The 26157-nt window shown below is 37.6% G+C and overlaps 1 protein-coding gene and 1 pseudogene across 1 annotated transcript; both read left to right on the forward strand.

Moving 5' to 3' along the window:
• The first annotated feature begins 1872 nt into the window (after window positions 1–1872).
• On the forward strand, window positions 1873–15770 carry LOC113346377 (annotated as a pseudogene).
• Window positions 15771–15842: 72 nt separating this feature from the next.
• On the forward strand, window positions 15843–25227 carry LOC113346285. Its single transcript, XM_026589830.1, has 4 exons — window positions 15843–15947; window positions 16053–16448; window positions 16554–16644; window positions 24791–25227. Exons 1-3 carry the CDS (start codon window positions 15887–15889, stop codon window positions 16613–16615), a joined length of 519 nt encoding a protein of 172 aa, XP_026445615.1. The 5' UTR covers window positions 15843–15886; the 3' UTR covers window positions 16616–16644; window positions 24791–25227.
• Window positions 25228–26157: the final 930 nt, after the last annotated feature.

A 26157-nucleotide genomic window follows, 5' to 3' on the forward strand; every position in this document is an offset into this window, starting at 1 on the left:
GGCTTTCTTCGTTGGAGAGATGTGTAACCAAAGGCGCGCTTTGTAAGTACCCATCTTTTCAGCGTGGATCCACGCTCGTCTGAAGGATATGTCATATCCTGGATCTTCCTGATTAAGTGAAACTTGGTTTCTGTCCAGGTTGAACTTATGTTCACTTTGAGAGTGATGTAGCCATAAGTATTTCTGAGTGTTCCTTCAAGGTCTCTGATTGAGATGGGAGCATGAGTAGCTTCTTTTCGATTGATGCACGTGGATCCGATGGTTTTCAGTGGAATGTTGTTGATGGCGGTGCCAGCATCGATCAACGTTCTTCCAAATTCGTTTCTTCTGATATTGACTGTGGTAAGCAGTCACCAGTCGTACATCTCTTGGTCTATGGCTGGAGGCTCAAGAAGTATTTCCGGAATGGACTTCTTGACATGATGTGGTTCAGTGCTGTGAACATGTCTCTCCTTTGTGCCTTCGACAGATAGCGCAATTCACGTTCGACCAAGGATTGAACTGCCTCTTTGATAGGTTGTCCAGATAGTGTAAAGGTTATGATTAGGAGAGGATTCTTGTGTACTCCTTCAGTCCCCAGTTGAAATCATTGTGGATCAACCTTCTCTTTGATGGCGTGCTTCAAAATATTGCAGTTACTTGTCGGATGATTGATAAATCTATGAAGGTGACAGTATCTGGGATTCTTAATTTTTTTCTTCAGTTGGCTCTCTATAATGAGCAAAAATTTGATTGCACCTTCTTGAACCCAGATATCCAGTAACTCGATCATGAGAAGAGAGAATTTTGAGTCTCTTTGATCATTTCCCTGTTCGTTGATGCCAGGTCGAGGTTTGTGCATTTAAGGATTGGTTATCTTTTCTTTGCGCCTTCAGAGGAGTCTGGGATGTTGGAGAAGAGATCTGATGATGTGTCTCGGATTTCCTTTCATTCCTTTCAGCAACAATGTCTGTTGAAGGCTGGATATTGTAATGATTGTTGACTAGGCGTCGGCTGCTTCGAGGTTCCTCGACCTTGCATACTTTTTTCTTTCCAGGTGCAGTAGTCGCTGATCGTTTGGCTTCTTCATGAAGCTCTGAGAAAGTATGGAACCGAAGATTTTCCAGCAAGGATCTGTAGACCGGGATCAGTCCGTTGATGTACAAGTCCACCAGTTATTGTTTAGTGACATTCGGGTTATGACAATCCAAAGCTTGGACTCTGAACCTCTTCACATAATCGTTCGGGATGATCATTGTTCTTCTGAGACATTCTTCCTAAATCAGAGAGAGTAATCTGCTCTGAGATGAATAAGTATTTATGGTAGAAAGCTTTAACCATCACTCCCAAACTAGCGATGCTCCCTGGTGCAATATTGTTGTACCATGTGTACGCTCGGCCTGTCAGGGATTTCGAGAATTCCTTCAGACGAACGACATGGTTGTGTTCCTGTTCGCCTAGTGCTTCTAGGAATCGAGAGACATGTTCTCGAGCGTTCCTTGTTCTGTTATACAGTGTGAACGTTGAAGAGGTGTAGCCCTTTGGGAGAGGAATTTGTTGTGTAGTAGCAGAATATGGAGGTTGATGACGATGAACCGATGGTGTCTTGTCTTTTCATCGATCCTCCATAAAGCGTTCCAGGTCTTAACGGGTGATGAAGCTTGCAGGTTCCTTCGTTGGTGGATTGTCTGTAGCCTTCTAGACTTCATCATCGTCTACTACATGGATCGAAGTGACTTCAGGATCAGCAGTCGAAGATGTTTCTTTGGCTTTTCCCTTATCCTGAGTTTTCTCTGACATATTGTCAGTGAGAGTTTGCACAGCTTTTTCTGTGTTGTAGCCATGTCAATCTGGTTTTTGGCGAGAGTCTCTTGCACCTTCATGAGATAAGCTATGGTAGGTGAATTGTTGATAGTGTCAGTAGCATTGAAAAGAGTGATCACTGGAGCACCAGCACTCGTAGAAGTATTAGTAACATGCGGTGTGACATTGCTGGCCGGAGGAGTGATATTAGCGGCACCATTGGATCCTGCAACGTTGAGAGCAGTAGTACTTGCGGTGGCAGTACCACTAGAACTTGCGATGTTAGATTCGGATGTTGAACCCGGATTGGTAACTAAAACATACCTAAGATCGACCATCTTTGTGAGAATTGAGATTTCAACCGAGAGAATGATCTTCCAATGTGGTCGCCAATATGTAGATAGGGAAAAACGATTTGCTAATTTTTACGGAATTGAAGAGACGACCGTGCGGAGGAGACTCCTTGAAACGAGCGAAATGTTTATCCTCACACAGATGCACTGCAAGAAGGGAGTGCTTTAAGTTCGAGAGATCAATCTGTAGGACTTCGGCCTAAACCAAGACAATGGCCGTTCCAGAGTAAATTCGGTCATAAGAGAGGATGGGTCGATCTGTAGGAGGGAGGCTGAGAAATATGTGAGATCGATGGTGATCGAAGATTGTAGGTGTGTTGTGTATTCTGCGTGAAGAAATAAGATAAGTTCTGATTAATTGAATTTACTCTGTTGAGAGTAATTGCTCAGATGTTGAGTTCTTAATCTCTTGTTGTCTGCTTGACGAGAGATTGTCTTGTAGACGTTAGAGAGTCTGTTTTTCAATCATGATTCAGAGACTTATTTATATTGCTAGAATTGTAAACACCTTGATCCCATGAAGTGTGACAGTTTCTGGAGTCAAAGAGTGGGGAAGTGGAAATCGTGTTAAAACCAGTTGCTCATCGTGCAGGGACTTGGTTGATTTTCTGCCCACTACTTTGCTAACTCCTTCAACTGATTGCATGACTTGCTCACATTCTCATCGTGTGTATGAATACACGTGTCGTAGACCGCCAGACCAAAACCCTAGTTAATATCCCCCATGTGACAGGATTGATATCTCGTGATTGTGGAGCCTGCAAGGCAGACGTGTATTTAGTTAGTCAATTGCTGACTTCGTGGGACGATGAGTCCTTGTATCGCTGAGTCGAACGTGATTTGCAAATGTTCTGAGACTCATGAATCGAACGTGTCTGTTGAGACAGAGGTATAATTATCGAGTGAATGTTGATAGTTAAGGTGAGCAAATATTGTTCATTCGATGAATTGTTGAATATTGATAGTTGAACCATTATTCCTTGGTCTGAGCAAATATTGCTCATCTGAGCAAGTGTCGCTCGTTTGATGAATTATTGGTAGCATGACCAAATAAAATATTATTTTAAGATACTGGCAACTGAACCGAGTATAATTAATAAAATGTTGATCATGGGATCGTCATTAAATTATTAGCGTTCGAACCTGGAATTATGAACCTTGGACTCGAAACCCTAATTCAATCAATTGATGATCAATTGATGGTTTATTGAAAATTAACCACGGAGTGAAATAGGGACCGGATACATGGGATGATGGGTCGATCATGTAGCGCTCAGATGCTCGAGTGAGCAAATACCAAAGTCTCTTGAAGATCGGGGAAATAATGATTAAATGCTGGTCTAATCATTTATTAAAATAATGCTCGTCTGAGCCTTAGGTGATAAAACCTAATTAATTATGAAGAGATGAGGGATCGACCAAGGGTTCATGAAACCGGCCCTAGTTGATCACGGGATCGACTGACGATCATTCCATGAAATTCCAAGTTGTTTGGAAGGATTCTGGACCGAATACGTGCAATTGTGCAAATTAGGTCAAATTGTGAAAATGTGTGGGACTGGCTCCTTGCAAGCCAAAGATCCAACCTTGGTAAGTCAAGGTAATATGCTCACGTCTCCAAAGTGTTCGTGTCTCAGTCCTGAGAATTTTGATATTTTCTGGTGTGCGTTTAAGCAACATTTTGAGAAAATATGAAGAAATCAAGAATTTTGCTGAAACTGAGGAAACTTCATAAGATGAAGGAAACAATAATAATAAAATGAAGGAATCATGAAGTGTGGGACCGGCTATGGCCAAGGCATGGCCGGACGGCCAATAAGCCCAGTCCCCTGGCACTTTTCCTAATTTTATAGTATTTTCATGATTTGAGGGAAATATCTTGAAACCAAGGAGTTTCCTTGAAGTGAAGGAGTTTCCATGAGATGAGGGAAACAAATAATATTAAGAATAATAAAATAAGGGCGTGTGTGATCGGATTGGGCATGTGGTAGGCTCGAAAACCTACAATAATATTACTGCAAGTGCACAGCGTCTAACTTGTAGACAATGGCAAGTACAGGTCGTTCCCACGAGGAGTGTGAAATACCACTACTAAGTAATACCAAGAATAACTAATCAAAAATATGATGTTTTTAAGAGTTTTCAGAAATTCAGACAAAATGAATAATAAATAAATTTAACTACAAACAGAATGATAGAAGGTTGTTAGGATTTTCGGTTTCCACCAATTAATTATGCAAACTCTACTAATCTTTAAAAACCTATTCCATGCATTTTCAAATATTGTTTCTCCGCTGTAATTTTCTTCGCTTCAAGGGTAGTGATTCTAAAGCATTATCTATCAATCCTAAAGCATATCACGTCAAGGGATTTAACCAAAGCACGCCTATCAATTGAAAAGCATAAATAATCAATGAAATCAAATGATCAATAAAATACCAAGCTATATGAAGAAAAACTACTACTCATTCAAATCATTATTGAGCATATAAATATAGGGTTTACACAATTTATTGGTTTCTACCTAAACCCTAATATAACACTAGCTAGAAATGGCTTTCTCAAAAGCCATAAACATATTAAAATTAAACTCTAGCTAATGAAAAATGAAGAATCGAAAACAAAACTTCAAAACCCTTCCTTTGTTGCGGCATTGTGGCCGGGTGCCCCCCCCCCCCCCCCCCTCTCAAATATTCGACATCCTTCTTATACACCTTCCCTTTCTTTTATTTCATTAAACAAAGTATCAAAATAAATTATTCTATGAAATACTTGCACATAATTTGATGTCGTCATCAGTATCTTTCCCAAAATAATATTGCCACCTCGTTCTTCCAATGAAATAATAAACTCTCCTTATTTCCAAAATCTCCCAAATGAAGAAAGAATTATTTTATTTCCAAAATAATCTCACGTGTAAATATTACTCAATTAATTCTTCACATGGAAATTAAATTATCTTTCCCAGTGGAATATATTTTTAATAAAGTAAGAAAGATAAAATGCTTCTCATTTTCAGTTTTCATGTGCCAACCCCATTTTGATTTCAATTCATTTGTTGTGTTTGTGTCTCGCCTATGAAACAATTTTATGCTGCTGATATATATGGAGATACCAGGCCAGCTACATTTTGTCATTTTTTCATTGTGGTTGCTGATATATGGAAATACCAGGCCAACCTCATTCCATCATTTTGGTTGCTGATATATGGAAATACCAGGCCAACCCCATTTCATAATTGTGGTTGCTGATACATGGAAATACCAGGCCAGCATAATAAGTGCTGCTGATATATAGAAATACCAGGCCATCATAATTGATCATTGTGGTTGTTGATACATGGAAATACCAGGCCAACCACATTTCATCATTGTGGTTGCTGATATATGGAAGTACCAGGCCAACCACATTTTTCCATTTTCGTCGCAAACACCATTAAGTCTCACATTTTGTTGTTTATTCGCTGGATGATCAAATTCATTTGTACTTTCTACAAAAGTACTAAAATAGTATTAGTAACTAAAATATTGTATCATAGATAATATAAATATGGGTATAAATTGTAGCATACACATGCTTATCAACACCCCCACACTTATATTTTGCTAGTCCTCGAGCAAAACAGAGATATTATGCAATTGATTTTTTTATTTTTTTATTTTTTTATTCTAAGAAAAGTGAAAACCTGCAAAAATATGGATAATTATCCACTCCCCCACACTTAAACATTACATTGTCCTCAATGTAATTGAGTCATCCAACGTAGAAATTAAGATGAGAAATACAAAAATAACAATAAAAATAAGAGATAGAGTAGAGGGAACAAATCTAATGGGTTGACTCCCATGAAGCGAAATGTATTTGTTTACCTACTTTCCAATATCATGTAGTCTCAAACAAGGTGAGGTTGGTACCCCAAAGTAGAAATACAATCATATATATAGAGTCTAAAAAGTTGAGGATCATCCCAACTAATCCGGTCAGCTGAAGATATGTCCCTGCGAACACCATAAACCTCCAAAACGGTATGTAAATTCATTCTCAATCGAAAACTGTAAGTGATATTCAAATAATGCATAGCTGGGATAAGTAAATCATTCCCATACGCAACAAATTCAGATTGTTTGACAGTTTTTATTGGCGGAACACGCTCTAAATCAGGTTTTAAATCAGCTGAAATAATTTCCGCGGAAAAAGAGCTCAATGGAGCAATAATATCACGACTCATAGACCCATTATCATCTAAAACGGTTTCATTATTAATATCATCAATACGAAAAAATTCAGAACTTAATGGCTTAAGGGTCAAGGTCGGATCTTTCTCGACTGATGGAACTATTCGAGACTCGGACAAAACTAGAGGTTCTAATTTGGGGTTCCATTTATTAGTGTCTAGCAACGGTGAGGAGTCTAACAAGGCATTGACTTCAAAAATAACACTATCATCATCAAAACCAAACCCAAAATGAGCTAAGGAAACCTCTAATGGATCTTCCAAGTCGCTCTTGCAAAAGCTTGTCGAGTACATACTTGCTTTTCGCCCGCAGCACTTCGGACTAAGGTACCTAAAAAAATCAAGCAAACTGAATAAAAAGACTAAAAGAAATTTAAAATAAAAATAAAAATAAATTATGTACAAAAACTAAAAATAAACTATATACAATGATATCAACTAGAAAGCATTTTGCAACCACTCCCCGGCAGCGGCGCCAAAAACTTGGTAGGCTCGAAAACCTACAATAATATTACTGCAAGTGCACAGCGTCTAACCTGTAGACAATGGCAAGTACAGGTCGTTCCCACGAGGAGTGCGAAATACCACTACTAAGTAATACCAAGAATAACTAATCAACAATATGATGTTTTTAAGAGTTTTCAGAAATTCAGACAAAATGAAATAATAAATAAATTTAACGATAAATAGAATGATAGAAGGTTGTTAAGATTTTCGGTTTCCACCAATTAATTATGCAAACTCTACTAATCTTTAAAAATCTATTCCATGCATTTTCAAATATTGTTTCTCCGCTGTAATTTTCTTCGCTTCAAGGGTAGTGATTCTAAAGCATTACCTATCAATCCTAAAGCATATCACGTCAAGGGATTTAACCAAAGCACGCCATATCAATTGAAAAGCATAAATAATCAATGAAATCACATTAACAATAAAATACCAAGCTATATGAAGAAAAACTACTAGTCATTCAAATCATTATTGAGCATATAAATATAGAGTTTATAAAATTTATTGGTTTCTACCTAAACCCTAACATAACACTAGTTAGAAATGGCTTTCTCAAAATCCATAAATATATTAAAATTAAACTCTAGCTAATGAAAAATGAAGAATCGAAAACAAAACTTCAAAACCGTTCCTTTGTTGCGGCATTGTGGCTGGGTGCCCCCCCCCCCCCCCCCCCCTCAAATATTCGACATCCTTTTTATACACCTTCCCTTTCTTTTATTTCATTAAACAAAGTATCAAAATAAATTATTCTATGAAATACTTGCACACAATTTGATGTCGTCATCAATATCTTTCCCCAAATAATATTGCCACCTCGTTCTTCCAATGAAATAATAAACTCTCCTTATTTCCAAAATCTCCCAAATGAAGAAAGAATTATTTTATTTCCAAAATAATCTCACGTGTAAATATTCCTCAATTAATTCTTCACATGGAAAATAAATTATCTTCCCGGTGGAATATATTTGTAATAAAGTAAGAAAGATAAAATACTTCTCATTTTCAGTTTGCATGTGTCAACCCCATTTTGATTTCAATTTCTTTGTTGCGTTCGTGCCTCGCCTATGAAACAATTTTATGCTGCTGATATATATGGAGATACCAGGCCAGCTACATTTTGTCATTTTTTTCATTGTGGTTGCTGATATATGGAAATACCAGGCCAACCTCATTTCATCATTGTGGTTGCTGATATATGGAAATACCAGGCCAACCCCATTTCATTATTGTGGTTTCTGATACATGGAAATACCAGGCCAACCCGGCTACTGATACATGTAAATACCAGGCCAGCATAATAATCTGCTGAGATATAGAAATACCATGCCAGCATAATTGATCATTGTGGTTGCTGATACATGGAAATACCAGGCCAACCACATTTCATCATTGTGGTTGCTGATATACGGAAGTACCAGACCAACCACATTTTTCCATTTTCGTCGCAAACACCATTAAGTCTCACATTTTGATGTTTATTCGCTGGATGATCGAATTCACTTGTACTTTCTACAAAAGCACTAAAATAGTATTAGTAACTAAAATATTGTATCATAGCTAATATAAATATGGGCATAAAATGTAGCATATACATGCTTATCAGCATGGTCGGCTGGATAGGGGCCGGTCCCGTGAGTTTTCCCTAATTTTATATTGATTTCATGATTTAAAGGAAATTTCATGAGATCAAGGAATTTCATGGGATCAAGGAAATAATAATAATAAAATAATAAGGAACTCAAGGTGTGGGACCGGCCACAAGTAGGGAATGACCGGACGACTAGTAGGCTTAGTCCGACACACCTTTCCTAATTATTTACTATATCCTTGATGTGAAGGAAACACCATAAAACTGAGGAGTTTCCTTGAAACGAAGAAATTTTGTTCAAATGAGGGAATTTTCATGAGATCAAGGAAAATAATAAAAATATGATATAATATAGAATTGGGCATGGGACTGGCCACGGCACGACCGGCCGGTCGGTGGGTCCATTCCCCTAGCGCCCTAGCTAATATTTTATTATTTATTATTTTCTTCCTATTTTGCATAGCTTCATCGTTCCTTCGTATTTTGGAATGCTCGTTCGTGCATTCAGGTGCTTGTTAGTGCATTATTGCTGAGTACACTTGCACCATTTTGGTCGGGCTTACTCAATAGCGGCTCAGATGCCCGTACGTTGAATATTTATCACTAACCCATGAAATTATGTTGGGAAGAACCACGAATTGAAGTAACGAAATATTATGAAGAACGTAGAATATTCCTGAATATTCAGTTAATGAATTTAAGGATTAGAGATAATTAATTGATGGCTCTATACTAGCAGGCATACTGTCTAGGACCATTAATTATCTGAGAATTGAGTAATATGAGCTTGTTGAAGCATCATATTTTCTTTATATAGTCAGGAAAAAGATTGTTACATCCTGAAGACGTTATTGCTCTATACTAGCAGGCAAACTGTCTAGGAGCCGTCCAATCTTTCGATTCTATATAGAAGTAACTACTGAAATTGCTCAGTACTCATGAGATATGCCGTTGTCTCAGCTGAGAGACTACACATCATCTACATATACTTTGAGAGACAGTATTCTCAGTCAGAGATTCTTGTAGCATGAGATTTCATGCTTCGATGAAAGACATGAGCCTCAATACTCATCTGATTTCTTGATCAGGAGTATGTATAATTATGGTTTTACAATTTTAGCCTTTATCGAAAATCCACCATCTACATTTGGTTATGCTACCAATAATCGTTCGAACGAACAATATTTGCTCAGATGTGCAATATTTTCTCAGGATATCAATACTCATCATGTTGATTTATTTATCAACAGGAATTCGAGAACTATACATATGTCCCAACAGACATGTTCAATTCATGCATCATATATCATTTGTTAATCATGCTCGATTCAACAAAACTTGGACTTATCGTCTAATCAAGTCAACAACTAACTAGTTAAATAAACGTCTGCCTTGCATACCCACGTTCATGAGACATCAATCACGTCACATGGGTGATATTAAATAGGGTTTTGGTCTGGCGTCCTACGACACGTGTGTTCATCCACGATGAGAAATGTGAGTAAGTCGTGCAAGCAGTTGAGGGAGTTAGAAAAGTAGTGGGTGGACAATCAAGTCTCTGCACGACCTGAAACTGGTTTAACCACGATTTCCCCCTTTCCTACTCTTTCACTCGAGAAACCTTCACACTTACTGGAGATCAATGTGTCTACATTCTAGCAATATAAACAAGTCAGTGAATTCACGATTGAAGGACAAGCTAACAATCTCAGATATACGGGAATTACTGCAAGAATTATCATCTGAATAATCACTCTCAATTGAGCATAATTTAAACCTATTCGAACCCAGCAGTTCATTTGTAGAAACCAACAACACATTCACAATCCTTGATCACCATTGATCTCACACACTTCTCAGCTTCCTTCCTATAAATCGACCCTCTTCCCTCTTTGTGACCGAATTGACTCTGGAACGACCATTTTCTTGGTTTATGCCGAAGTCCTACAGGTTGATCGTTCGAACTAAAAGCACTCCCGTGCAGTGCATCTGTTTGAGGTTAAACAATTTGCTCGGTTGAGCAGTCACGTCCGCACGGTCGTTTCTTCACTTTCCTTAAAAACAAGTAAATCATTTTTCCCATCAACAGGCATACGTGCTAAGGAAATGGTAGAATTAGGATAAGGCCCAAAAAAAATTGTTGTTTTCAGGCCCACGATTGATTTTAGTTTCCGTGACACCCAAAATTATCCGAAATTATTAATAATTGTTGCATAATTCGTTATGCATACTATTTTTTCAGGTGTATAATTGGTAAGCAAACTTGAATATAACACTCCCAAAATTATCCGAAATTATTAAAAATTGTTGCATAATTCGTTATGCATACAATTTTTTTCAGGGCTTCAGAAGAGAGCGTGCGTTGAAGCGGCTTCTTCTGGAGAGAGCGTTGAAGTGGCTTCAGGAGAGAGCGTGCGTTGAAGTGGCTTCAGGAGCGTGCGTTGAAGCGACTTCTTCTGGAGAGAGCGTTGAAGCGGCTTCAGGAGAGAGCGTTGAAGCGGCTTCTTCTGGAGAGAGCATTGAAGCATCTTCAGGAGAGAGCGTGCGTTGAAGCGGCTTCTTCTGGAGAGAGCGTTGAAGCGGCTTCAGGAGAGACCGTTGAAGCGGCTTATTCTGGAGAGAGCGTTGAAGCGGCTTCAGGAGAGCGTGCGTTGAAGCGGCTTCTTCTGGAGAGAGCGTTGAAGCGGCTTCAGAAGAGAGCGTTGAAGCACCTTCTTATGGAGAGAGCGTTGAAACAGCTTCAGGAGAGAGCGTGCGTTGAAGCGTCTTCTGGAGCGTGCGTTGAGCGGATTCTTCTGGAGACAGCGAGCGTTGAAGCACCTTCTTATGGAGAGAGCGTTGAAACAGCTTCAGGAGAGAGCGTGCGTTGAAGAGGCTTCTTCTTCGGTTTGATTTTCCCTTGTAAATTACATGCTTCTTGAATGACCGTCTCTCTTGTGTTGAAGAAATCCTCTGTCTGTAGTGGTTGTTTCTATGGTGAAGCTCTGGCGAGCAACAACGATTCTTGGCAGCAGCTATGATCAGAAGACATTGGCAGGGATAGGCATGGTAGCTGCTTGCACGAACTTGGCAGTCTTCATATATGATATTTCAACTTGATAGATGCTGTCACGCTGGGTCTCTGAAAAAATAATTTGGGAGAGAGTTGGAGTTGAACCCAATGTTGATGAGGATAGTACGAGTTGCTGATCATAAGGCCGTCTTTGCGTCTATGTTGCGTTTCATAGACATCCAGGCATATCGCGGGACTTTAAATAATACATTTGCTCCCTCGAATACTCTACGTCTTTGGGCATCTTGGGATCATAATGACAGCGGGCCTGCGTCTCTCCAAATTCAGCATCTTTGAGATGGGTAGTTCTAAGCAGTCTCCAGCGACGCTCCTTTGCCTTTATCATCTTTGGATCTTGTTAGAGCACTGCTCGGTGAAACTCGCATGCGTTGCTATCTCAAGCATGTTTGTCAATGTTAGTGATCAAAACTATAAGTATTGATTTCTAATCTATTATAGCTAAGTCTCGGACTAGGATAGTAAGTGTAGTTGAGCTCAAGGACTTCATGGAGATTCATCATACAAGTGGAAGAACTACTCAAGGAACCGGTGGAACTTCTCGACAAAAAGGTATGTGAAGACTTGAACTTATTTTTCACTCAAAAGTCTATCTATTCTATCTCCTACTTCTTGAAACAAAAGTCATATGCTATATATAGACTTAGATTATACACGTATGGTATTTCGAGCCGAGTATACCTCGCCTATATATATCTCGAAATATGTGTTGGTAAGCGTTTCGCTTCGATCATGTTTTTATTTACCTAGTGACGCAAGTCATGTATGTTCCGATCATCTTGAAAATTGCTTTGACGAGAAATAGTGTAACAACTATATAACATCCTCTAAGAATGTTTCAATGATTGGAATGAGAGTTTAGATTACATAACCATAGTGGACATAAGTATGTTGTGGAAACGCATATGTGCATAAGTCCCATGTTGGAAATCGTTTAGTAGCCAAGTCCGTGAACTGCCGAAGTTCTCAAACCCGAGAATTTCTGCTGAGTTATCAAATTGTGTTGCGTGAGCCAAGTCCGCGAACCAGCGAAGCTCTAGAACCCGATAATTTGTGCTGGAGTTTGAAAACTGTTTCCAGTACTTCAAGTGCGCGAACCTAGTCTACGAACTTGTATAGGTTATATATCTAAATATGATTTCTAAACTTAACTCATAAAGACTAAGGAATGCTTTTGCAAACCGTGGCTATAAAGTTCATGAACCGATTCATGTGAATCGAATCATCTTTGCTTCAATTGTGTCTTGTGTAGTACATGAGATTTCCTTGCAATTGAACAACTCTCTAACTAGTTCATGTGAGTCATTTGAACTAGTTATGGTGAAAAAGAAAGTGGTTGGTATGAAATGATCAAATGGCTAACCTTTTGGTTGACTATTATTGAACCAACAATGCACATGTTTGGGTACGGTTTACAAACCTGGAAGCGTCCAGTTCATTTGTGTATGTCAAGCTAAGATTTCGATCTAACGGTTGAGATATATTAGCTTGAATCTAAATCAGGTTTTCATCTAACGGTGGGTAGCGTTTGCTTTGTGAGCAAGACGAAATCCTGATTTGAAAGTCTATATAAGGGGACAACTAGCAACCCTACAAACTAATCCCCACACGTCCGTGTGATACTAGTTTGTAAGCTAGAGTCGATTCTCCTTTAACCCTCTGGTTTTCTTTTCTCAAACCGGGTTAACGACTTGAAGACTTCATTGGGATTGTGAAGCCAGACCGATACTATGTTTATCGTAGTTGTGTGATATGATCTTGCATCTTCTATTGTACGAGTACAATCAGATTGATTGGCTTGAGATCGTGAGAGTTCTCCGATAGGAAAGATATAAAAGTAATCACAAACATCTTCGTCTCATCATTTGTGATTCCACGACGTCTTGTTTCGCTACCATACGATTAAGATTGATGTGAGGTGATTCATTAATCTAGGCTTTTCTTCGGGAATATAAGACCGGATTATCAATTGGTTTCTGTTCACCTTGATTATATATCAAAAGACGAAACAAAAACTTTAGGGTTTTTCTGTGGGAGACAGATTTATCCTATTTATCCTTTGATAGACTTTTCTATGGGAGACAGATTTGTTTATTGTTAAAGCCTGCGATTTGGGGTCGTAGCAACTCTTAGTTGTGGGTGAGATCAGCTAAGGGAATCAAGTGCGTAGTATCCTGCTGGGATCAGAGGCGTAGGGGTGCAACTGTACCTTGGATCAGTGGGAGACTGATTGGGGTTCAACTACAGTCCAGTCCGAAGTTAGCTTGGAGTAGCCTAGTGTCTGTAGCGGCTTAATACAGTATGTATTCAATCTGGACTAGGTCCCGGGGTTTTTCTGCATTTGCGGTTTCCTCGTTAACAAAACTTCTGGTGTTTGTGTTATTTCTTTTCCGCATTATATTTGTTATATAATAGAGATAATATAGGTTATGCGTTGATTATATATCTTCTTGGCTCAATGCATTTTGAGATTTATAAAGAGAACAAGCAACTTGAGAAACGGTGAGTTCCCAAAACCAATTTGAACTCCATTTATATGAAGCGACTCCGGTGTAAAAAAGTGGTTGAGAATCTCACTTTAGTCGGAGCTGGGTGTTTGTTTTGAGCTATCAGATTACTGTCTTTTTGTTATACTTATGCCGGTTTATCTGTTTGCTAAACAGAATTATAGAGGCTGAAGGTGATCAAAACGCAGTTCGAGAAGCTCATTTAGCTAAATTTTTATTCTATATTCGGATTGCTGACAAGTGACAAGGTACATATTTTTTTACATGTATGATGTATCAGGACACATTCCTGGTTAACTTCAACCTGATGAATCATAACTTGCTCCCCAATTTTTCCACATGAACTCTCAGGAAAAAGCATTAAAGCAGCTTAAGAAAACAGAAAGGAGAACTGTTGCTGTGGGACAGAAGATGGCATTAGTTTTTTCTACCCTGCAAATGGGTTTTTTCTACATGGATTTTGATCTTATCTCGAAAACTATAAAAACAGCAAAGAAGTAAGATTATATCTGGAATGTTCTTTCTGTTTCTTCTTCATTTAGATCCATCCTTGTCTTTCCAAGATAAATTCCCTTATTAATTGGATACTCAATCCAGTTTGCATCACGAGGAAGGCGATTGGTGGAAGGATCACTTGAGTGTTTATGAGGGCTTGTATTACATAGCCACAGGGAACTTTAAGAAAGCTTCTAATCTGTTTCTGGATTTGATTCCTGCATTCAGCACTTGCAAGTTTTTTTTCCAGAGATGTGTTAATCTTTTACACAGTCCTTACTAGCATTCTATCATTAGACAGAGATTCTCTGAAACTAAAGGTATATAGCATTTGCTCAATACATGCGATTTTGCCTCATTAAAAGGTTGCTACTTTCTAGTGTTTCTCATGGTAAATAATTATGTATGGCAGGTGATAGATGCCTTCCAGAACCTGGATGTGCAAGTGAAGATTCCGTATTTCTTGGAAAAGTTCATGAAGTCTCTGTATGACCGTCAATACAAGTCATTCTTCAAAGCATTTGGTAAGGGTTTTCTCCTATGTATCTGAAGTTGTAGTTGAAATGGTATCTGGTGGTGGAATACATACTATCTCAGTTCTTTTGCACTTTTAGTATTCTGTTTAATTTTTTAATAATGGTTGTCACAATTATATATTACTTAGTTGCCATAACCGAGCAAATCAAGCTAGATCGCTATCTAAGTCCTCATTACCGGGATTACACGTGGGAGGTCCGACGGGTTGTCTACTCTCAGTTTTTGGAACTAAATAAGAATGTAACCGTGAAAACAATGGCAACTGCTTTTGGAGTAACACCGAGGTTTATGAAATCGTAAGTGTACCCTGGTTATCTCTTTATATCACCTTTAAGATAATATGTTCTGTATGTTGTTACCTGTCCAACATTTGCAAAGTGGGATAAAAGGTCGTCCCACTTTCTGTTGGTGACACTGTATTCTATTATTTGGGTTAATCCGATTTTTGCTTTTCTTGAATGTGATGCACAGGGAACTTTCACTGTTTATTAAAGCAGACAGGTTATTTTGTGAGATAGAAAAGGAAACTGGGGTAATAAAGGATATCTCTTTCTCTACACGCATGCTCAGACAAAAATTGAAAGGACGAAATTTGAAAAGAAAATTTGCCGAAGTAGATGGGGATGGCCAGGAAGATCCCATAGACTTTGCTTTGAAGTTAAGCACAGATAATAATAGTAGGTCTCATTAACCTGCTGTGTAGCTTCTTATTGCTAGATACTTGTGTGAATCTGATCTAATTTTTGTTGTTTAGAGCTTTGGAAAGTGTTACCAGATGATTATAATCCGGATGGACTGGATACTGTCATGGCTTTCAGGTTGGAAAGAGGTGTGGTTCTTCTTGGAGACTATCGATATATAAGAAGACGTAAGTAATTTATTAACCATTCAACTTCATAACAATATATAGTTTTCTCAAATTCACTTTATGTTATGAAATAACAATATATTTTTCTCAAATTCGCTTATATAGGTTATGAAATTGTGTATGGTGTTCTTGGAACACTAGAGAACACACACAAAATCCTCTCATATCTAGACTCATTTGAAAACCCGATGACCGTACAAGAGTGTGCATTTATAGCCCAAGATTACATCCAAAGACTAAAAATTTCAAGACTGGACGATGCCACGGTCTATGTGGGTGGCTGCCTTGAAGATGGAACTGGTCATTTATTACGGGTGAACAAAGCAGGTGCCGAAGAAGTACCCAAGTATGGGTCCAGCTGTGACACTTACTATGTGGATCTTGCAGCCAAGACATTTGAGCCGACTTGGATAGTTGAAGAGGTAGAAAACTTGGGCCTCGAGGTACTCAAGTTAATGAGAATTTATACAAAATCCACTGCCCTGCCTGCATATCTTGCACGTAAGTTTGAATTTCTTTTTCTTTTCTTCTTTTATAGATTGTTTTGTCGTTTGCTTAGATATGGGATTAACAGCTCATTGAGCAATAAATGCATTGTTTTCGCAGGTGTAGCTGTAGCTGCTGGCAACAATGAATATATGATATGGAAGTTTTGTTCCAGTTCCTGAATATCATTATAGTTTGTTACAGCAGAGAGGTCCGTTACCAATATTTATCAGTATTATTATAGAAAAGTGAACTGATTTAGTGCTATGGTTCAAGGTAGGTTAGTTAAATAGTGTCAATCTCTAATCGGTTTCAGTGATTTTCACATAATGAAAGGTGATTATTAGCTTAGAAAAATAGAATAAAAGAGCCCTAAAAAAGAAGCTAAGAAAACGCTGTCAAGCAAATGATACACCATAAAGTTGCATAAGTAATTCGGATATTATATAAGGAAGGCACAAAATAGCTAGGCATGTTTCTTTTTATTCGTTTTAATGGTGAAGGTAGTTACTGAATTAGGAATAAAAACACATCTGTTGTTGAAATCGAAATGCATAATTCTCTGTGTATTTCTAACTTGTTAACAGTAACAGTTGCTCAATTAGCCTACTTATTAATGGCAACTGCAAGATGAAACTTAGCTTATATAAAGACAACTCTCTTTATTGATGTTTAGAAAATCTCTCAAAACTAAACACAAGCTCTAATCTTGCTCATATGATCAACCACAACTTTGGTGATCATATATATATAGAACTATGAATTCCTTTTCCTAGTCCTATTACCTTATTACATGTCTTTCCTTTTCTTAGAACTAGATGACTTCTAATTCCCTTAGGATTATATCAATTTCCTAATCTTGTCCTAACCAACTTGTTAGTGACTTCTATGTTGAAGTTTAACCAACATTCTCCCCGTTAAGCTTCAACCTTACCCGTGACATATCTTGTACTCCAATCAATTGTCTCATTTCTTCAAACTTGATCCGAGCTAATGCCTTTGTCAATATATCTGCTTTCTGTTCAGTTTCTGGTATGTGTTCAACGTTAATGACCTCCTTCTCGATGCATTCTCGTGTGAAATGATACCTTTTGTGAATGTGTTTCGTCTTCCCATGAAACACTGGATTTTTAGTGAGTGCAATTGCAGACTTATTATCAATCTTGATGAGAACTTTTTCAGGTTCTCTTCCTTTGATTTCACCCAACAGTTCTTGAAGCCATATTGATTGTTTAGCTGCTTCTGTTGCAGCCATAAACTCAGTTTCACAGGATGAGAGGGCTACAGTGTCTTGCTTCTGTGAACACCATGTAATAGGTGCTTCTCCTAGATAAAATATATGACCAGTTGTACTTTTTCCATCATCTTGGTCAATATTATGACTGCTGTCACTATACCCAACAATTCCTTTTGATCCTCCTCGACCATACTTCAATCCATAGATGATTGTTCCTCTTAGATATCTCAATATCTGCTTTATTATATCACCTGGAGACTTGCGTGGACTCTGCATATAACGGCTTGCTACTCCCACAGAGAAAGCCAAGTCTGGTCTTGTGTGTAATAAGTATCTTAGGCATCCAACATTTCTTCTATAACTCGTTGAATCAATCTCTGCTTCTTCTTGTGCCTTTGAAACTTTAAGTCCAAACTCCATTGGTATCTTAGTTGGATTACAAGTTTCAAGTCCTGCTTCTTTCAGAATTCTCCTTGTATAAGCTTCTTGTTTAATCTGAATCCCATCTACTCCTTGATGGACTTCTATGCCAAGGTAATAAGTGAGTTTTCCGAGGTCTGACATCTCAAACTTTGATGACATTTCTCTCTTGAACTCATTGATCACCTTAAGGGAGTTGCCAGTCAAAAACAGATCATCTACATAGACTGCAATCACAAGAAGCGTTCCCTTTTCTTCTCTTCTGTATACAGAAGTTTCTTTAGAACACTTTATGAGTCTCATTCCCTTTAAGATTTGATCTAACTTTGTATTCCAGGCTCGAGGAGCTTGTCTTAGACCATATAGAGCTTTTGATAACTTATAAACCTTATGCTCTTGTCCTTTTACTTCAAAACCTTCTGGTTGTTCAACATACACATCTTCTCGCAATTCACCATGTAAGAATGTTGTCTTAACGTCTAAGTGGTGAATTTCCCATGAGTTTGATGCTGCCTCTGCAATTAATAAGCGTATTGTTTCAATTCTAGCAACTGGTGCAAAAACTTCATCAAAATCTATGCCTGATTCTTGTACATATCCTTTAGCTACAAGCCTTGCTTTGTATTTATTGACAGTACCATCAGCATTCTGTTTTATTTTGAAGATCCACTTAAGACCAATCACTTTTACCCCACCTGGCTTATCAACTAGAAACCAAGTCTTGTTTCTGTTGATTGAAATAATTTCTTCTCTACATGCTTGTGTCCATTTAGTCGAGACCTTTGCTTCCTGAAAATTCCTTGGTTCATCATTAACAGAAAGTAGCATAATCTCACATTCTTCTGCAGCTTGAAGAACATAATCCTCCAGATACTGTGGCTTTTGTATCTGTCTTGTTGATTTTCGCAGTGGAATGGGTTGAGTTATTTCATCATCGATCTCTTCTTCTTCTTCTTCTACTCTTCTTCGTTATTCTCAGTGTTTTCATTATTCTCTTCTTCTTGATTAACATCATTGTTTCCATTGGTATTGATGATTATGGGTCCTTCGCCTTCATCAATTACTTGACCCCATCTCATGTGAAACATTCCTGGATCCCTACTTGGTCCATCATTAGTTTCTTTCCAGTTCCAGTTTGCTTTTTCATCGAATACCACATCTCGACTCACTATTACTCTTTTCGTTGTTGGATTGAATAATCTGTAAGCTTTGGATCCAGGCTCAATTCCTAGATGCACAAGAGTCTGAGATCGATCATCCAGTTTCTTAAGAGTTGCAGAATCAACTTTTGCGTATGCTTTGCAACCAAACACTCTTAAATGATCTATGTTTGGTTTTCTCTTTCGCAAACTTTCATATGGAGTCATGTCTTTCAGAGCTTTCGTAGGTATCCTGTTTATTAGGTATGTGGATGTCGTACAGCTTCTCCCCATAGATAATTAGGTACCTGCATAGCCTTTAAAGAACTTCTTGTCATCTCCATTAGAGTCATGTTTCTCCTCTCCACCACTCCTTTTTGTTGTGGTGTATATGGTGCTGTGAGTTGCCTTTTGATTCCATTTGACTCACAGAACTTGTTGAACTCTAAGGAAGTGAACTCTCCTCCTCTATCAGTTCTAAGCATTTTGACCTCCTCTTTTAACTCTTTTTCTATCAGATTTCTGAAAGCTTTGAATCTGTCAAATGCTTCACTCTTTTCTTTCATAAGAATAGACCACATATATCTTGAGAAGTCATCTATAATAACAAATATGTATTTGTTATTTGCAAGGGTTTGTGGTGTAATAGGACCACATAAATCAGCATGAAGAAGCTCTAATGTCTTTGAGGCTCTGAATGTTGTTGCTTTTGGGAAACCTTGACGAGTTTGTTTCCCAACTAAACATGATTCACATATTTTTGCTTCATCATTTATCTGTGGTAGTCCTCGAACCATCTTGTTTTGAGACATTTCCTTTAAAGTTCTAAAGCTTATGTGTCCTAACCTTGCGTGCCACTTCCATGTATGATCTTCCAGTCTCATATTCAGACACAATGGCCTTCCAATCATGAGACTTATCTTGTAGAGTCTATTCTGTGAGCGTGAGACTCTAACTAAAAGTATTCCACTTGGGTCATGAACTGTTAGATAATCTTGTCGCATTCTAACATCACATCCAACTTCTGTAGCTTGTCCTAAACTTAGAATGTTGCTTTGTAAGTTTGGGATGAAGTAGATTTTTGTGACAAGCTTATGTTCTCCGGTCTTGATCTGAAATAGAATTGATCCTTTCCCTTCAATTTCTACAGAAGATCCATCCCCAAACTTCACTTGTCCTTTGATTTTCTCATTGAGTTCAGAAAAGTAGTGTCTCTTACCAGTCATGTGATTGCTGGCTCCATTATCTAAATACCAGATTCCTTCTTCTCCATCCTTTGATTCGTAGTTCTTTGGTATTAGTTTCCCTTCGTTTAAGAATACAACTTCGTGCATGAAAAGAGTTGTATCTGCTTCCCTTGTTTCATTCTTGTTTGTTTCTTCCATATTTTGTATTCTTTCAGGGCATACAGAGGAGAAGTGTCCTGGTTTATCACATCTGTAAAAAATAATGTTTGATCTATCCTTCTTTTCTTTCCCTTGGTTTTGATCATTCTGACTTGTTGTTCTATCTTGTGAGTTAAACCTTCCTCCCCTTCCTCGGCCTGTTTCCTCTACCACCTCTTCCACGACCTCTTCCTCTTGTCGCAGAGTTTTGTTGGTAAGAGTTTGTGTACAAGAGTTTTCCTTGAGTTTCTCCATTGTTTTCTTCATCAAGGATTCTTTCTTCATATGCTTTCAATCTTCCAATTATATCTTCATAGCTAGTCTTCTTTAAATCTAATACTTGTTCGAGAGAAGCTATGATATGAATATACTTGGATCTTGGTAAACTATTGAGAAATTTCTTTACCAGTTTATCTTCATCAATGGATTGTCCAAGTGACGCAGCTTTTGAGGCTATCTCTGATAGCTTTCATGCAAAGCTATCAATAGTATCAGTGTATTTCATCTTCACTCTTTCAAATTCAGACATTAAGGTTTGCAGACGGGCTTCTTTAACTCGATCAGCTCCGAGATTACGTGCCTTTATTGCATCCCAAATTTTCTTTGAAGTTTCCTGTTCACCAACTTTTAGAACAAGACATTATGGTATTGCTTGAAAGAGTAATCCAATGGCAACATTGTTTTTGTCTGGGTCCAATGTACCAGGATCAATTGTTTCCCAAACTTTGTAGATTTTCATCAGTACCTTCATTCTCATGGCCCATACTGTGTAGTTTGTGGCGTTGAGGATTGGAACTTGTATTGATGGTGGCGTGAACTGTTTTGCACCCACAATGGTGGTTTCGTTTGCCATGGCTCAGAAACAAGCTCTGATACCAATTAATGGCAACTGCAAGATGAAACTTAGCTTATATAAAGACAACACTCTTTATTGATGTTTAGAAAATCTCTCAAAACTAAACACAATCTCTAATCTTGCTCATATGATCAACCACAACTTTGGTGATCGTATATATATAGAACTATGAATTCCTTTTCCTAGTCCTATTACCTTATTACATGTCTTTCCTTTTCTTAGAACTAGATGACTTCTAATTCCCTTAGGATTATATCAATTTCCTAATCTTGTCCTAACCAGCTTGTTAGTGACTTCTATGTTGAAGTTTAACCAACACTTATGACTTTGTTGGACCCAAAGGGGATAAATCATCCATCAATAGATCCTTAAAAAACCATATATTTGGCAACCGTGATTGTTAGGGTACTGTATAGTCCTTCAGACCGATGGTCTTGTTTAGAGTGTTCGTATCAGTCAGATTGAAACGAAATGGTATATTCCTTTCTTGTGAAATTGAATTGTTTCTGCAAGAAAATCTGAAACATATGTTCTCTTTTGTTTTCCTTTGAGTTTTCTTCAGGATTTGTTGGTGCTGAGTTTTCGAATTCATTAGGGTTTGCTGTTTTAGATATACCAAGTTGGTTTGTTGATATATTTTCTGATTTTGATTCACTGGGATAATCTTCTCTATGCTCTGATGAAGGTCAGATGATAAAGTATATTAAATAGGTGTTCAAGACGTTAATGTAGGAGCATTTTGAGGCCCGAATGAGGGGGAATTTTTGAGGCTTTGTGTAAGGAAAGCGAGAGAGAGGATTTTAAAGCTATGCAGATGACCCAGAAGTATCCAGAGAGTTCTTAGAGTAGACATTAGAAGAGGAACAAATTAGCCTAAAAAAAACGACCCTGAGATAATGTTGGTTTTGGCTTTTGGAAGTTCAGAACTTTAATGTTCATCTTTGCATTAACAAGTATGGCGCGCTCAGCAATTTGGATTTGATAGCTGCCAAACTCTATGCTCTGCTTTAGCTGTGCGACTCTGTGCAATGCATACTAGGATCATGTTAAGGAGTTGGCAGAATAAGTATTTTATCGTTTTATTTTATTTTATTTTTTTGCTAAACTGAATTTTATTACTGAGCCAACAAATTACAACCAAGATCATTACATAAATGGGTTAAAGGCTACACAACACAAAAATTAACAAAAGGGGAAGTATCTGTCAGATGACCACTGGGTCTGACATAAAATCTCCTTATATGTCCATTACCTAGCAGAAAACCCTTCTTAGCCATGTCGAAAATGGAAAGAATGAATGATACTTTTCAATCTATACCATCTCCACAGCGCACTCCCATTCCTCCAGTTTCAGCACATAAGACTTCACCAATGTCAGACCTACAAGTAAACTCATAACCGACACTTCCTGGATTACCTCGAGCTCCCCCATCAGAACAAATTAGAACACAACCTGGATTTGGCAATTTAAAGAAGCATTCCACCGCATGATCCTTTTTAAGTTTTTAACTGGTTTGAAATTCATCCCAAAAGTTTTCAAGATCACCAGATTGTAAACATCATTCCACATGCAACCCTTCATCCTTGTACTACACTCATGGGAGAGTTGGATAACTCTATGGTTTACTTTCTCCGCAGAAGGAACAATCCCAATACTGCTCTATTTCTTGAAAACCAAATCTCCACCTTCAAGATAAATTCTGTAGTTGCTTCACAATTGGACTTTTATCCTTTCCCAAAGTGAAGATGCCAGCAAATGATAAGGGATTCAAGAAAGAAAAGATTCCAACCAAATATAGCATCTTGAAACTATATTAAATCCCCTTTTCTTCATGTATCTTTGGCACAAACTCCTCGCATCAATTTCCAAACATTGCCGTCAGGGTGAATCCACCAAGACCAAATCTTTTTATAACAAGGATGAATAGCCTGTTTGATCCTAACTTTACTAAAACTTAAAGCATCAGCTACTCGGAAAACACCCTTCTGATTTACCACACCAAATTCTTTTATCCTCCTCATCATGTAAAACTGGCAAGTCAAACTGTGTAGATATCACTTGGTAGACACCACTTACCAACTGGATTAGGGCATTCGCCTTCATGTCGCATTATGGCTGGTTATCTGCAAGTTTGGCTTGAATACGATGGAGGTAAGTCTTATTTTTCTAACTATGGGCATGGACTCCAAGTATGCAATTTTTATTCTTCATGCACTTATTTTCTTATATATCCCGACAAATTGTCCCACCATTGTAGTAAAGGTTCAAAAGTTTGTCAGGGCATATTTCAACAGAACATTGTTTTTAGGGATATTTAATGTTTGGTACCCAACAAATGACCAACACATTGATTTGGTACCCAATATTTAAAAAATTAAGGGTTGGTACCTGGATCCGTCGTTGACTTTTAAGTCAATGTGTTGACCTAACTAAATTATAACTTCCGTAACAGAACATATCTTATTATCATATTAGCCTTAAATTATAACAATGAGGCTAACCCCCTATGGGCTAGATTGAACTGCTAGATTGGCCAAAAAGTGTTGCAAATCAAGAAAAAAGTGTGGGAAAAAAGTTAACACTGCTTCTGGATACTTCTCTCTCCTAGCAACTGCTCGCAATTCAACTAGCAGCGAGATTGAAACGCTGAATGATTCAGCGCTGAAAAAGTGATACAAACGCTGAACGGTTCAGCGCTGGGAGATTAATTTTCTGATCTAACGGCTGAGATTTAAAGCGTTGAACCAAACAACATTATATAGTGGTCCCAGATGATGTGGTCTTCTAATTTAGCTGCTAGATTAGCCATCCCATAGGACTTAGGAGGTTGCGCTAGCTGACGTGGATTGTCAATCTAGCTGCTAGATTAGAAGATCATAGGACTTAGCCTAACGTCTGGTTATACTGGATATACGTGCCCGAATCTGAACCGGGCGTCCAAATAAATGGCCACGATTATTTAATCTCTAATCAAACCCTAAAATCCATTTTTGTTTCATCTTTTTTTCGTCTTTCCGCAGCTTCAACAACAGAGAAAAAAGGAAAACTCCTCATCACTTCGTGAACCAGTTACGAATCCCCCTTTTCTACGTTTACGCTAAAGTTCTCAACTAATTCTAACTATAACCTTTGATTTCATATATACTAACTTACATCTCTAATTTATAGCGTGAAGAAGAAAAATGTCCAATAGGTAGGTTTCGGGAAATTATTAATTTAATCTTTCCTCATTTTTTTCTGAATTTGAATGTACATTAATTCTGATTTGTTATACGATTTTGATTATATCGTTATTGATTGATTTGTTGAATCTTCTTAGGGTTCAATCGGAGGAAATTAGGTTTTGAAGAGTGTGGATTGTTTATTGTCGATTGAGTTGGAAAACGGGATTTTTAAAATGGGGATTGATTGAATTCTATTTAGATTTGGGTTTTGCTTGATTGTTAATTGGTTAATGAGGATTTGAAATTAGGTATGAATATGTGAAATTAGGGATGGGTTTTATCTGGAAATCATTTACTTGATTGTGGTGGTGATGGTAGTGGTGAGTGTTGTTGGTTGTAGTGGAAGAGATGAATGTAAATTGTTTTGGTGAAGATTTCTTGCTGGTGTAGTTGGAGCTCTACGAAGCAATCAGTATTATCACCTTGAGAAGGTTTGCAACAGTCATACGAAATTTCTGTCGACAGGGTGTTTTGAGAGAACAGGTCGTATGGGAAACTTGAAAAAATATATGGCTGTTATCGTGAAAAAGAGGACATATATAACAGATAAGAAGAAAATTGTGGTAGAGAATGTGTGAGAGAGGTGTAATGATTTTATTTATTTATTTGTAACGGTGAGTTAACACAGTTAAGAAATTGATATTATTAATTATTTTAATTATTTAATTAACAGATTGTTTGGTCAGCGGTTTGACTTAACAGTCAATAACGGATTCAGGTACCAACCCTTAATTTTTTAAATGTTGGGTACAAAACCAATGTGTTGGTTATTTGTTGGGTACCAAACATTAAATATCCCAAGTTTTTATCTCTTGTATTTATTATCTTCGTTGAGCACTGATTCTCAAAAAGAAAAAGCATGTTATGTGTTTATTTTTATTTTTTTTTGCTCAATTAAGTTGTAGTCACCTCACAATAACCCAACTGATTAACAGAAAAAATTATTGTGGAATCACAAAAGTCTGAGACGAAGAACTGTTGTGATTACTTTTTATAGCTTACCTATGGCAGATAAATCTCGAGTAAATCTTAGAGAAGATAAAACTCAATAGGATAGAACAAGTAAGATCAGAATACACAACTACAGAGAAAATAGTTGGATCTGGCTTCACGAATCCAAAATAAAGTCTTTAAGTCGTTAACTGAATAATGGTTTTGGAAAACCCTAGGTTAGTGGAGAATCGACTCTAGTTTGCAACTAGGACACACGGAAGTGTCGGTATTAGGTTTCGCAGTTATCAGAGTTCTCCCTTATATAATCTTTCAAATCAGGTTTTCTTACGATCAAAGCTAAGATAGCTTAGTAACAAAACAATTGATATTCATCGTTAGATGAACTCCTAATTTAAGATTCAAGCTAAGTCTGCTTAGAAACTAAGAAATCAATCTCCACCGTTAGATGGTATTAGCTTGATACACACAAATGAAATATACCTATATTAAGATATGGATGAATCGTACT

The sequence above is a fragment of the Papaver somniferum genome, unplaced genomic scaffold (assembly GCF_003573695.1).
Source record: "Papaver somniferum cultivar HN1 unplaced genomic scaffold, ASM357369v1 unplaced-scaffold_99, whole genome shotgun sequence".
Taxonomy (NCBI): Eukaryota; Viridiplantae; Streptophyta; class Magnoliopsida; order Ranunculales; family Papaveraceae; genus Papaver; species Papaver somniferum.